Consider the following 15201-nt stretch of genomic DNA (forward strand, 5'->3'; position numbering starts at 1 on the left):
AATTCTCATCAATTGAATAGGAATTTTTATTCTAATTGAGAAATCACAGTCATAGGGTAACTGTTATTTTCCATCTTTTAAAACACAGATATAAACACAGTAGAGATTTAGGTTAAGAAACAGATATAGGTGAAGGACACTTGGAAAATGCAAGAGAACTTTCAATGAGTAATGCATGCCTTCCTGGGAGGCAGAGCTGTTTGATGGTTATATACTGTGGGCTTATTTAAAAAACTAACAAGATAAAATGACGTCTTCATCTGTGAAGGAAACCGAAAAGTACTGTCATTATTTGGGAAGCCTTGATTACCAGAATCAAGAATAAGTCTTTATTCCCAAATTAAGGTAGATAATACAATTATTTGAATTTAAATAGTGTCAGTGGCATTTCAGTGAAGCTTGCTGAGTCATAGCCATGTTCTCTTCTTACTGTACCACATTGCTATTCTGTTGGGAATACCTACACTTAGGTTATGCTTTCCAGTCTTTTTTACATCATGATTCATGTGAAAAGTGATGGCCTTCATTGAGCACACTGGAGTGAATAGATGAGGCTTCTCCTGGCCCAAGGTAACTACCGTTCAGGAACTATAGAACCTCTGGCCCCTTCTGACCCTTCCAAACTTGGGACACCTGGGCCCCACATGAGGCACCGTGTATTAGCCTGCCAGCTGAGAAGCTTTGGACTAGAGAATTGTTTTGCACAATTAAATAGATTGTATTTCATTTTATGTCAAGTATCCAGAGTTTGCTTATTCATAATGAAGTTAATATTTATGGAGCATCAATTTTAGGCAAGGATACTGTTGTAGATGCTAGGGCTCCAACAATGAGTTTTCTGTCTTACCCTGTGGGAGCCAATGAAATTGACAGTAGAACTGTCTTAAGATCTCAACATGTTTCCTCTCTTTGTTTTATATGCATGTAGCTTGCAGGTAGGTCATCTGCCTTTTATTTGTAATGTAGAGTATGTCAACTGAAATATGGAATAGGTACTCTGTGATGTAGCAGTGGGGTTATCCACTGGATGGGGAATTAGACCTATCCTCTAATTACATATCTTCCACTAGCTGTTTTCCCTTGCTGCCCTTTAGTCTTCTGAATCTGGTAGTTGGGACCAGATGGATGGGTTTTAATCTGTACAGCATGTACAGGCTTCATCCTCTCCTCTCTCCATCCAGAAGTGATTTTGAACTCTTTTGGATGTGCTTCCTTGATAAATTGCTTCTCTGAACAAAGGATTGGGGAAGAGGGGACAAGTGAGGGGAGTTGAAAACTCCAGGACCACAATAATCTCTAAAGACTTTTAAAAGTCTCATATTTTCTAGCTCTCCTCATTTCTTTCTTTTTATTCTTAGCTCAGCAGGACCAAAACTGTATCTAGAACATGAGATGTCACCCTTCTCTTTCCAAGTCATTTCTGTTCCAGTATTGCTTTGGTACCTAAAAAAAAAAAAAAAAAAACAATAAAGACTGAATATAAGATCACATTTTAATTTTATGAAATGAAAATTTTAACATTTCTAAATGGCAGTACTTTATAGTCTTCCAAATCTTCAAATACTTATGTCTCTTGATTTAATCTGCAACAGGGAATACACATACACCTAAGGAATATGTAAATTTTACAAATATTCTTTTCTTCATCATTTAACTAATAGTCAATGCTTGTGTTACCTGTATCCTTCATTTATATTCAGATGATTCTTCCAGCTCTTCTGCCTGTGAATTAGAGAAGTTATTTATACATTATCCAAGGATAGAAAAGATACAACCAGATTGTCTCTCTCATTTAAAAACAGTTGCATTTGGGAGTTTTGTGTACAAGATTTGTTGACAATTTTATTTTTATTTTCACTTTTTGCTTTTAATCACAATTGTATCGCCATCACTTCAAAAGAAGTTTATAAGCTGTGCCTTTTAGCAGTTAAATAATTTCTTATTTTTTTTCCTACTCTAACATCTTCTCTCATTAATGATACTTTCATTTGAGTAACTGCTTCAAATATTGTCAAAAATTTCTTAAAACTCTTCAAACAAGCCTAGGAATCTTTTTTGGCTGTGCTGGTCTTCATTGCCGGGGCTTTTCTCTAGCTGGGGGGACCTGGAGCCACTCTCTAGTTGTCGTGCTCGGGCTTATTGTGATGGCTCCTCTGGTTGCAAAGCATGGGCTCCAGAGCACAGGCCCATTAGTCGTGGCTCACGGCTTTATTGCTCCAAGGCATGTGGGATCTTCTCAGGTCAGGGATCAGACCCATGTCTCCTGCATTGACAGGCAAATTCTTTACCACTGAGCCACCTGGGAAGCCTCCTTTTACACCTGGTTCCCTCTTGCCTAATGTGTATCATGGACCATGCAGGCCCTGGGCAAAGATGTTTACTATTATGGCTACTAAAGTGCACTGCCCAGACCCCCTATTTAACCTGAAGTGAAGGGAACACCCTCATCCCAACATCATTCTTCCTCCTTGCAAGCAGCCTGTATCCATTGGATGGCAGATGTAAGGGTATAAACGTCCTACCCCCTAGCTTCAGGGAAAGACAATTTTGCACAGTTGTCCTAACTCCACAGTTCTCCACGAAACCATCAGAAACCTTTATTATAACTGCATCATAGTGCAATTCCTCCCTCTCTCCAGAGGCTGCCTGTTCTCTCCCACAGGTATAAGCTCAAAGACACTCTCCAATAACTTCTTTTGTGTAAATCTGTTTCAGAAACTGTTTCCTAGGAAACTCAACCTATGACTATGGCTCCCTACCAGGAGAGCGGGGTGGCCACTGTTTGGTCATGGAGGTTGACATAAACCTTTAAGTCAAGGACATTATTATATTCAGTGTCATAGAAGAAGCATAATGCAATCCAACAGGAGTAGAAGTGACTTCTTTTTCTTGGAGTATAACAAAGGAAAAACTAGGAAAGGTTTTGCAGAAGAGGTAACGTTGGAGCTTAACTTTGGAGAATGAGTAAATATTCTCTAGACAAGGAAGAATGTGAATAGTCTGGGCTTGTAAAAGAACACAGCTATTAAAGATGTGGCAGAGAGCTCAACGTGGCAGTTAGCAGGTGGGGCCCATGGGAAAGACCAGTAGAGATGGGTCCAGAGTCAGGTCATGAAGCCCTCTACTCATTTTTAAGGGCCTTAGGCTGGAGTGTTCTCTTCCTTCATAACTCCTATCTATCAATCTTGGTGCCCTTACTTCATGGACAAGATGCAATTTGAGTAGATACTGAGACACCCATCTTCTGCTTGTTTGCTTGAAGACTAGTTATTTCTTTATTTCTTTTATTAAATACAATTTTATTTATTAACCATTTCATTTTATGGGCTTCCCTAGTGGTTCAGATGATAATGGGCTGGCAATGCAGGAGACCCCAGGTTTGATCCCTGGGTTGGGAAGATCCCCTAAAAAAAGAGAATGACTAACCACTCCAGTATTCTTGCCTGGAAAATTCTATGGGCAGAGGAGCCTGGTGGGCTACAGTCCATGAGGTCACAAAGAGTCGGGCATGACTGACCAACAAACATTTCATTTTAACCTAATTTAGAAAAACTTCATATTTCTATAAAATGTGTATCTTTTAGTCTGACTTTAAAATAACCTTCTATAGAAGGTTATAAGAAGACACAAAGATCTTCTTCTGTCATGCTTAAAATTCTACCTTTAGTAACTTCTGGAATCCCAAGTGGTAAGGTAAAGTAAAGGTTAGAGAGTCCTGGTTTCTGACATAGAAACCCTTGTTTCAAGCCTCAGAGGAAGGGTCATTCAGTTGCTGTTAGTATATCTCTAGTAATGGAAATATTGACCTATACCTGTATTTGTTAATACTGATATATCAGGGCTTCTCAGTGGCTCAGATGGTAAAGAATCTGCCTGCAATGTGAGAGATCTGGATTTGATTCCTGGGTTGGAAAGATCCCCTGGAGGAGGGCATGGCAACCCACTCCAGTATTCTTGCCTGGAGAATCACCATGGACAGAGGAGCCTGGTGGGCTACAGTCCACGGGGTTGCCAAGAATCGGACATGACTGAGTAACTGGTCGCCAAGAATCGGACATGACTGAGTAACTATACTGATACATCAAAGACTGATAAAACTGCAGAGCTGAAATTAGTCACCGTTTTGCAGATGAGAAAACCAACGTCTAGGGAGGAAAAATCATTTACCTCAGGTAATACATTTCAGTTCAGTTCAGTTCAGTCACTCAGTCGTGTCCGACTCTTTGCGACCACATGAATCGCAGCACGCCAAGCCTCCCTGTCCATCACCAACTCCCAAAGTTTACTCAAACTCATGTCCATCAAGTCAGTGATGCCATCCAGCCATCTCATCCTCTGTCATCCCCTTCTCCTCCTGCCCCCAATCCCTCCCAGCATCAGGGTCTTTTCCAATGAGTCAACTCTTCGCATCAGGTGGCCAAAGTATTGGAGTTTCAGCTTCAGCATCAATCCTTCCAATGAACACCCAGGACTGATCTCCTTTAGGATGGACTGGTTGGATCTCCAAGACTCTCAAGAGTCTTCTCCAACACCACAGTTCAAAAGCATCAAATCTTCAATCATACAGTAGATGTTGACAAATCCAGAGGGACAATTTATCCTTTTCATCCAGCAACTTTGTTTCTCTGACTACAGAATTAACTTATCAGATCTCTATCTGAATTATTGGGAGTCAGGAACCTGGGGTACCAACCCATCCTCTACTGCTAATCATTTCCATGACTCAGATCCCAGCTGTGTCAGTCTTCCAGGTCTGTTTTCTCACCTGTGAAATCAGAGGTCTGGACTAGAGGAACTCCCAGAGTCCTCCCAGACATTTATAGAGTCTTTATCCTTTCTCTAAGAGAGGATATGTCTAAAGGTCCTAGTGGACCAGTTGGAGACTGAGAGATGAATACAGTAAAGGGAACTGGCTCAAGAAGGTTCATATGTCCTCAACCATTCGCTAATCCAAACTTCTAGTCAGATGCATTCTTGGAGCTTTTATTTTCTGATTTGAGGGCATTTTACTGCAATCTCACTTTAGGAATATTTTACACTTTCTTTTGTAGCAGAAATGTTCCGATTACCTGCTCTTTAAACTTGGGCCATAAAGTCTTTCCTTAGAAACTGACTCAACTTTATATGTTGCGGCTGGTTTTGAGTAAATGGGCTGAAGCTTGCAGCCAAGCCTCAATGCAAACAAAAACATTTTCTGGTCAAGCATTTTCTGGTTTGTTCAACTCCATTACAGGGTTGGCTTTAAAAAAGAAAAAGTTAAAACCCACAGAAGAGCAAAACACAAACTCTGGGAAGACAGTTTCCAGCCACATTAGCTCAGATCACCAGGGCAGAAAAGAACCAGGGCCTTCATTGTCCAGACCATCGTCATCTCCAGACTCTCATCTTATGTTCTTCTGCTATTTTAATTTCACCACTTCAAAATGGGGGGAAAATAGGTTAATAGTTTCCATGAGTTTAGACTGTGACCAGAGGCATACTAAGCAATTTCAGAATCTCCAGTAACCACAGTTTGGAGGAGAGAATGGTGATGGATTTACCATCCTCTGGATTCCAGAGTTAGGGGACTCGGGCCAGCACTGTAATGCCAGAGTGGGATGTAAACAATATTCCTTCCTTCATTCTTTTTGCATATGTTCATCCTAGGATTCTTTTTACTCCAGGTAGCATGTTGGGTGAAAAAGTGAAAGTGTTAGTTGCTCAGTCATGCCTGACTCTTTGCGATCCCATGGACTGTAGCCCACCAGGCTTCTCTGTCCATGGAATTCTCCAGGCAAGAATACTGGAGTGGGTTCCCATTTCCTTCTCCAGGGAATCTTCCCGACCCAGGGATTAAACCTGGGTCTACTGCATTGCAGGCAGATTTTTTTTTTACCATCTGAGCCACCAAGGAAAAAGCATGGGACAAAGAAACATTCTTAAGACATAATCCCTGTCCTTAAAGAATCTCAGTACAGTATAGGAAATACCCATATGTGCAAATAATTGTAATATGGTGAATACTGTAAGTGCTATAAGCAACATGAATTAAGTGCTTAGGAAAGGGAGAGAAAAAAGTTTATTCCAACTGAAGTTACTGAAGAAGGCTTGCCTGGGAAGATGCCTTCTGGTCCGTAACTTGAGAGGTCAAAACAGCAAATTGTGATTCCTTCTAGGCATGACAATGCACAGAAGTATGGAAGTTTCTCATTGGTTTGAGCAAGAGTAGCAGTCTGAAACATTAGGGAAATCTGAGCCTAAAACAGAAGATTGCATGTCAGGTGAGGAACTAGCTCTTTGCACAATGAGGAGCCATAGAAGTTTTTCCGGCAGGAAAGCTACTTAATCACATCTGTCTTTTAGAAAGGAAACTGAAAGTCATTATGAGGATGGGCAAATGTTACAGGAGGAGAGATGGAAACAAGAAACCGGTCAGGCACTGTTGCTCTAGTTGTCACCAGCACACTGCTTATCTACCAACAAACATGCCTTGCCTCATGCCCATTTAAAAGTTCCAGTGGTAAGAGGGAAATATTTCTTCTCCATTTCCACATCCCATCCAGTTCTGCAGTTTTCTAATCAGATCCCTATCCCAGGTTTATTCTAGATTTGTAAACTCATGGAGTCAGTCCAAACATCTCAGTTAGAATATTGCATATTACATGTGAAACTCTGTTGTCTGGTAAGAAAGCATACAATTCTAGGCAAGGATGGAAAGTTAACAACTAATTTTATCAATTTTTCTGAGTCCTTACTCAATAAATGATATCCATTTTAAAGCGGGGAGGAGGATTTATTTTTAAATCTGAATGTATTTTTAAAGCCAAATAAATTTGACTTTCTTCTTTCATTTCTCAAAAGTGAAACCCTCTAGGTTCAACAAATCCTCTAGACTCAAAACCTTCTAGGTTCAACATTTCCATCAAGAGTTTACAACACTAAATGTGGAGATGGTGTTTGAATCAAGGTTTTAAATGATCAAAACATCAATTGATTATACTGATCTCTCATTGGGTTCTATAACCAGCATGCTCTCTGCGAGTCTGGGTCATCAGAGAGACCACTCTAAAACGTTAAGGTTTTGAGTGATCCTGGTGATATTTTGATGCTTAATCAAGTTTTAGAAGTAATAGAGAAGTATTCTTCCAGTGGAGAACCCAGGTTGTGTAGTTCAGAGGTCAGCCAACTATGTGCTAAGTCACTTCAGTCGTGTCTGACTGTTTGCAACCCTATGGACTGCAGCCTGCCAGGCTCCTCTGTCCATGGGATTCTCCAGGTGAGAATACTGGAGTGGGTTGCCATGCCCTCCTCCAGGGATCATCCCAGTCCAAGGATTGAACCTGCGCCTCTTAGGTCTCCTTCATTGGCAGTCAGGTTCTTTACCACTATCACCACTTGGGAAGCTCAACTATAGCCATGGCCAAATCCAGCTTGCTTTTGTAAATAAAGTTTTATTAGAACACAGTCATGATCATTTACGTACACATTGTCTGTGGCTGCCTTCCTGCCACAATAGCAAAACTGAGTTGCTGTACAAAGCCAGAGGGCTTCCCTTGTGGCTCAGTGGTATAGACTCCTTCTGCCAGTGCAGGAGACACAGGTTCGATCCTCGAGCCAGGAAGATCCCGTGGAGGGGGCTGTGCAACCCACACCAGTGTTCTTGCCTGGGAAATCCCATGAACAGGGGAACTTGGAGAGCTACAGTCCATAGGATCTTAATGAGTTGGACAGATTTTAGTGAGTAAAACACAAAACACATCTGCATGGCCTTAGAAGAGCCACTTGATCATCTGTTTCATTCTCTGTCTGTAATAAACACTCTGCCTTTCTCCAAATACTATGTGAAAGCACGTGAGCCCATATGTTCTGGAACACTGCTTGTCATGCTATAAGTTACAATGTAAGTGGAGCTCCTTACATCCCAGACTAACATTGGCATTTTTTCTCTTCCTCCCTAGAACACCCTGGAGCAATGCAGCGTTTGCTCCAAGCCCATCATGGAGCGGATTCTCCGAGCCACAGGGAAGGCCTATCATCCTCACTGCTTTACCTGTGTCATGTGCCACCGCAGCCTGGATGGGATCCCGTTCACCGTGGACGCTGGTGGCCTCATCCACTGCATTGAGGACTTCCACAAGTAGGCGATCTACTCTCCCTTCTGCTGCCTGATGGTCCTCTTGGGGTCTGGTCTTACTGCCTGGCATATGGGCTACTCTTCTCTCTCCAAGCTACAGAATCTCAGGATTTGGTGCGACCTTAGAAAGAAGTTATTTATTTCCTCCTCCAATGCAGGAAGTGATATCAAGCAATCCGTGTGGTCCTCCAGTGTGGCCTCTGCTTCAAAGCTTCCCTTGGGCTTATCCATCACATGTTTGTGTCACCTTAATTGTGAGAAAGTTGAGTCAGCCACAGAACATATTACTGGAAAGAGGCAGGATCACAGGGTAGTTCTCCCTGGCCTAAACGTGAACAAGCTGTGAGCCAGTGGACAAATTGCCCAGTTTTCTCTGAGCTCTTCAGTTTGTTCATTAGACCAGACCCATCCAAGAGTTCTCTCTAGAGCCATGTCTTTTCCACTCTGCACATAGGAAGTTATAGGGGGAGAACATTTTAATTGTTCAGAGAACAATTCAGCCCCTCTTGCTAAAGCAAGCCTCTTGCATATTTGGAGGTGGTTTTATGCCATTATAAACATATACATACCCTCCCCTAAGCTCTTCCCCCAGGTCTTCTCTTCCTCAGGATATTTTCTGTTCTTTTGAGGACAATTAGAAAGTAGAACCTCAAGATCAAGGCCACTTAACTGATGGGCCTGGAAAAATATATCCCTACTTCCTCACTTCTCTCCTTTGTAGAGTCCTCTTTTATTATAGCCGGAGTGGTCATGAAAAATTGTATAGTTTTGCATCTTGCTTATTATTTGACCAGTTTGTTGGTTGATCACATTTGTTGCATATTCCCAGGAACGATATGATAGCTCTAGGTGTGGTTTATAATTGTCAGACATGGAAGTTTTGCCCAGCAAACACAAGAATCATCTGAGGCTTGCAGTGAGATGAACTTGTATGGCTCACCGGTTTGGGTTCTGTTGCCCTCCAGATATACAGTCTTGTGGGTTAATTTTCATTGCTGTGTTGTCAACAACTGGGAGGTACTTGCCACAAGCAGCTTGGGGACCTGAGATTCATATTTTAAAAAAAGAATTTCCTGACCACTTTCCAAATAGCAGAAAAAGTGAAAACCTCACCAAAAGATATGAGGCTGAATGAATTAAAAAAAAAAAAAATCCAGAGGCAGGAATTCTCAACCTGAATTAGACAAGGAAGGGCTGGCTTACTTTGGAAGGGCAGTCACAGCACAAATTGTACTTCACGTTAGTGATATTTTTAGCTTCTAATTACACATGAAAAAAAAAACTTGCATCTATTTAAGGGAAGTGAAAAGATACCAATGGGGAATGTATTTCTGTCACTGTTTCTCTCCTTTCTTAGACTTACTCTAATCCAAGAAAGACTGATAGATATAATCAGAGCACACATGTTTCTGTTGCTGGAAAAGACTGATATGTTACACCCCTCAATTAAAACAGGAAGTCAATTCTGACAAATGTAAGTTTATATCTATGCCATTTATCTTCCATTTCGAGGAGTGGGGAGCATAATTACAGACTTGTGACTGGTGACATGTGTGTGGGTCTGAACACTCCAGGAAGGCACACTTGAGCAATTAAAAGGGAAAAAGAATCCAAAACCCCCAACAGTCCCCACCATCACTAATTCAATGGGAAGTTAAAATGCAACCTATTCAAAATAATGTTGTCTGCATGATTGGCAGGTATGAAAGGGGAGAAGCTTTTTGCTCTTTTCCCCATTTCCAAAAAGAAAAATAAAAGGAACTCTGTTTCTGGGTCTTGAAAGACTGGAACAGAAAGCAGCTGTAAGTCCAACCCAGGGTAGACATTGCATGGCTAAGGAAAGTGGGTTACAGAGAGGAGATGCAGCTGCCTTCTACAGATAATTGGTCATTCTGAACAGATCTCCCATTTGTGAGCTTCTAGGAAATGCCTTTCCATTCAATTCAACCACATCTATGAAGAGCCCTCTATGTGCCTATTACTGTGCTAAGGGAAAGAAATTGCGTAAGTAGAAATTCATAGAGAGAAGCCCTGATCAGCAAGGAGTTTGACAGGAGGAAGAAAGAGAAGAAGTGCAGGTTATGTGTGAGATCAGGCAAAAATACTATGAAGGTGACGAGATGAGGTACAGGCAAGGGTTTGAGCTATCAGGGCCAAAAGAGATTATTGGAACCTGAGTAGGCTTCTGGAAGCAGTGTTTTAAATGGGAAATGCAGATTACTGACAGAAGGAACGGCTCAGGCATTAAAGAAGGGCACAGGGTGAAGAATGGCTTCTCTGCATTCACGGAAGCTCTGCTTGGCTGTAGCTAGAGCAGCCTGAGAATAGAAACTGAGGTGCAGGAGGCCCAGGAGAAGGGATTTATCTCCCCTGCTTAGAATCCTGTCCTTTAAACTGGTGCTTCCCAAACTTGAGCGTGCTTACCGTCACAGATCTTGTTAAGTTTAGTTCAGGAGATCTGGAGCGGGGGCCTAAGATTCTGCATTTCTGACCAGCTCCCAGGTGGTCTTGGACTGCACTCTGAGTAACTAGCTTCTGAAATGCTATTTTTAAAGCCTTGCTAATGGGCCATCCCCTCCATAACCCCCTTCAGTCGGGATTGGCCCAAATCCCCCATCCTGTTAGGCAGAAACTCTTTCCCATGTGTCATTTCAGATGACTGCTCAAACTAGTTTCCTGGCAGACTGCCTGTATCCCACCCTCACTCCCAGCACACACCCATACACACCACACACACAAACACACACACACTTACTTTCCCATTTCACCTAAGTGGCCATCTTTCAAGGCCCAACCCAGTTATCATCTAGTGAAAATTCCATGGACAGAGAAGCCTAGCAGGCTACAGTCTATGGGGTTGCAAAGAGTCAGACACGGCTGAGTACAGCACACACAAAGAAGCTTCCTCAGATCTCAAACTCTCCCTAGCCCCATGTGTGACTTTAGATCTCTTTCTCAATGTTTTATAGTTTTGTAAATCCACTATAGATAGCACTTAACATAGCCTGATTAGTGATAAAAAAAATGCACATACACAATTTTACAGTAACCCCCTTAAATCATTTTTGCAGTATGATAGGATATGCATATATGTTAACAGAACAAATACAGAAATATTTGTCCCTCACCAGTCTGACTGCTGGAGTCTTAGTTTATTTCTGTATTCCCAGTTCCAAGACAGTGGGCTCAGAAAAGCAGACTTATTTAAATCGCCCTTTCATTGCGTTGAGCCTTTATTCCACTGTCTGATCTTTCTTATCAGGGATGTTACATGCATCCATCTATTTGTTTAATCAGCATCGATTTGTGGATTGCTAAAAATGTGCCAGGACCCAGTGGATAAGACCATCCTTCTCTAAGCTTTGGCTCCTATGGCTATATAGCAGAAGTGATAAAAAGTATTTCTTCATGTTTGCTATCATTAAAAAAATAGGGACAAGTATATAGAGTTCTTAACAAGACTTGGCATACAATAAGCACACAATAAATGGTAGCTATTTTAACCATTAGAAGTGTCTTTTATCAAATTAATTTTATTATTATTGTCTGCTTAGTGAGTCAAGTCTTTAAATAGACCACCTGGGAGTTTTCAGAGTCCTTAAAATGCTGGCCAGGGAACACCATGGGGATGTGGAAGCCACTTCCAGTCTCTACCCTTTACTTTTTCCCATCTAATGAGGCCAGTTGGTAAGAAAGAATCATTACTCAGCAAGAATACTGTTCATACCTTTCCAAAGAGGAAAGACCTTGAGGTTGAACATAAAGGCCTAAGCAACATCTTTTTATGCAGAATATAGCAAATACTTCATTCCATTAGATATTGTCTGACTTTCTATCTTCAGCACCAGTCACAATAGTTATTTCTAGAAACTCAGAAATAAAGCAGATCCTATCCTTTGGAAGCTCACGGTTTTGAGGTCTCCAAAGATATGCAAATAATTACTACTAAAATAGGCAAACTCAATGAAAGATATTTTATCCTCAAGGAGTGTGTAATCCTACTTGAGGACATTGGGGAAGGCTCACCGATAAAGTGATAGGCTAGGCACACTTCTGACCTCACAAAGTTTGTGGTCCCAGTAGGTTTGGGGAAAGGAGATTTTGCAGCTGATTCCAGAAGCCTGCTTTTTTCACTACTGATGACCTAGATTCAAAAATAATCAGGTAGTCCAAAGCAGTTTTTTTGCCACTGAGTATAAACTTCTTGCATAAAATGCCAATTATAACAACTCTGATTACTGCTGCAGTTGTACCATGATCCTTTTAATTTTTCTTTCATAGCAATCAATTGATCTGCTGCTTAATTCATATTTATTTAGATTGCAGCCATACAGATGCCTTTTGGGTGCCGCCAGGAAAATTAATATGTACATATAGAGTGTAATGTATGTAAAAATGCTTTGACAACCATAAAGTGCTCTGCAAAGTGTTAGATTACTATCATTATTTCTTTTTAAGTCTCTCTACAAATAGATAAAATTTAACATCATTAATCTTAAAAGCATTACCATGAAAAAACTGAGTTGCACAGTCTTTCTTTCTTTTTCAATCTTTTCAGTTCTTATCTGTGTCCATTGCAAATCATGTCTCATTTTACACCTTCATAAATGGCACACCTAATTTCCAGAAGATACAGATGGATGCATGGCCTGTATTTGCAGCCTATCGATCTGTTATAAGAAAAAAAAAAATGTTATGGCCATTAGTCATAGTAAGGAATATTGAGTTAGGAAATATTAAAATTTCTCACCAATAGTTGACCTCAAAAACATGTGTATATATATCCATATATATACACATACCTACATATATGGGGCTTCCCTGGTGGCTCAGCTCATAAAGAATCTGCCTGCAGTGTGAGAGACCTGGGTTCGATCCCTGGGTTGTGAAGATTCCTTGGAGAAGGGAAAGGCAGGCTACCCACTCCAGTATTCTGGCCTGAAGAATTCCACGGACTGTATAGTCCTCAGAGTCATAAAGAGTCGGACACAACTGAGTGACTTTCACTTTCACACACTTATATATACATACATACATATATATGTGTATATATATATTGATATATATATACACACATTTCTAAGAAAGACGCTCTAACAGTTGGGAGTGAGGCAAACTTACCAACCTCAGGAAATTTGGGTAGAGCCCGGTAAGCACATACAAAGTCTAGAAGCAAAAGTCAGAAGCAAGTAGGGGCTGCTAAGACCTTCATTCTTCCTTCTGATTGCTCCGGCCCAGGATTTGTATTTGCAGTCTTTCCACAGGTGAGTGCCACGCCACACTGAGTGCCCTGTGGCTCCTAGATGCAGATGCAGTTCATACACTCATCTCCCACTTCCTCAAATATCATAATGTTTATGATCTAGAAGAACCTCAACAGTCATTGAGTATAAATCCCCTATTTTAACTAAGGAAGGAGACCCAGGGAAGGAAGGTGACTTGCTCAAGGTCACACAAGGTGGTAGACCAGATGTCCTGGCTCTTGGTTTGCACCTCTTCTTCTCTCTTGTTTTCATTTCTTTGCCAGCGTTTAAGTTCAATATCTAACCAGAACTATCTCTCCTCTTTCAGGAAATTTGCTCCCCGCTGTTCTGTGTGCAAGGAGCCTATCATGCCTGCCCCTGGCCAGGAGGAGACTGTCCGGATTGTGGCTCTGGATCGTGATTTCCATGTTCACTGCTACCGGTGTGAGGTCTGTGGTCAGCGCCCCAACCCCCTGCCAGGCCCATCAGAGCCAGATTTTTATAAATACCACAATTATTAAATCTAGGAGAGCCCTTAGTGCCTGTGTTCATTTGACTTGGGTTTTGCAAGAGACCTGTGACCCCAGTTGGAAGTGACGAGAGATTTCTTGCCCGAGGGCCATGTCATCATGTATATAGCAAAGGGCAGGGAGTCTTTCTCCTCTAATCTGGGTTTCAAAAGGATACCACATTCAGAAAATGACTTCAAAGCATTTTGTTATCCTAGTCCTATGACTTGCCCAGGGCCCCTCTTTTGAAGCAGCTTTCTTGTTTTCTACCAGACATTCTGAGTGCAGCGGTTAGCAGCTCCTCCTTCTATCTGCAAGAGATAATATGAACTATCTTATTACCACCTCCTTATGACGCTGGCTCATCTAGTCCCACGAGATTTTCCCAAGACATGGGCCGGTGGGGCTGGCAGGGCTGCCCCTAGTCTCTAGGACTGCAGTGATTCTGTCTTCCTCCTGAGCTGTAGCTGAACAACAGCCCCAGTTTCATGCCTCTCTCTGGCCTTAATGTGAGCATAGATAATAAAAAACTTCCAGCTTTTACACTAGGTGTTATGACTAAAGAGCAATAAAAATATCTAGCCTTACTTAGAATTGACCTGAATTATAAGTGTGGAAAACCTAGAGTTCATTTTGCAGCTGGAGAAACTGAGGTTCAATGGAGGCAGGCTTCCCAGTATTTCTAGACACACTTGCTTCTATGTGCCAACAGGCTTTGACTTTCCATGGTTTTGTTGTTTGTTCTAAGAGTGGTGTGAGATGTACCTTTTCTCTTCCCAGATGAAATGATAACAGTACAAAATAAATTTGTACTGCACATGTGTCTTAGAATCAGGACTGTAGAATGGGAGGAACACTGAATTAAAAGGAGGCAGACCTCCATCACCCTGGACAAATCACTTCCCTCTCCACAGCTCACTTCCCCACCTGTAAAACAGGCTTGTTCTGGATGCCCCAGTATTGGCTCCTTTGGTTCTAAGATTCAAGGTGCTAATAGTTGAGTTTCAACACTGCAGTCGACTCTGGGGTCTTTAGGGTGCCCATGTAACTGTTAATGTAATGTTAGGTCATTAAAGGCTTAAAACCATGTCATTTATGTAATTTCTTTCTATTGATTATGATCAAAAGATTCTGTTTAATTCCATCACTCAGTTTCCCCAAAAGTCTCTGCTGCTGCTGCTGCTAAGTCGCTTCAGTCGTGTCCGACTCTGTGCGACCCCATAGACGGCAGCCCACCGGGCTCCCCCGTCCCCGGGATTCTCCAGGCAAGAACACTGGAGTGGGTTGCCATTTCCTTCTCCAATGCGTGAAAGTGAAAAGTGAAAGTGAAGTCACT

At 41.6% G+C, this 15201-nt stretch overlaps 1 protein-coding gene across 13 annotated transcripts in view; it reads left to right on the forward strand.

Annotated features, from left to right (window-relative positions):
* The window catches only part of LPP (LIM domain containing preferred translocation partner in lipoma), a 723640-nt gene that overhangs the window by 691675 nt on the left and 16764 nt on the right, over positions 1 to 15201 (forward strand). For all 13 annotated transcript variants that reach the window (XM_061166808.1, XM_061166817.1, XM_061166813.1 and 10 more), the window contains 2 exons: positions 7938 to 8116; positions 13685 to 13805. In XM_061166808.1, coding sequence (XP_061022791.1) covers positions 7938 to 8116; positions 13685 to 13805 — 300 coding nt within the window. The remainder of the gene's footprint in view (positions 1 to 7937; positions 8117 to 13684; positions 13806 to 15201) is intronic.

The sequence above is a fragment of the Dama dama genome, chromosome 19, assembly GCF_033118175.1.
Source record: "Dama dama isolate Ldn47 chromosome 19, ASM3311817v1, whole genome shotgun sequence".
Classification (NCBI taxonomy): domain Eukaryota; kingdom Metazoa; phylum Chordata; class Mammalia; order Artiodactyla; family Cervidae; genus Dama; species Dama dama.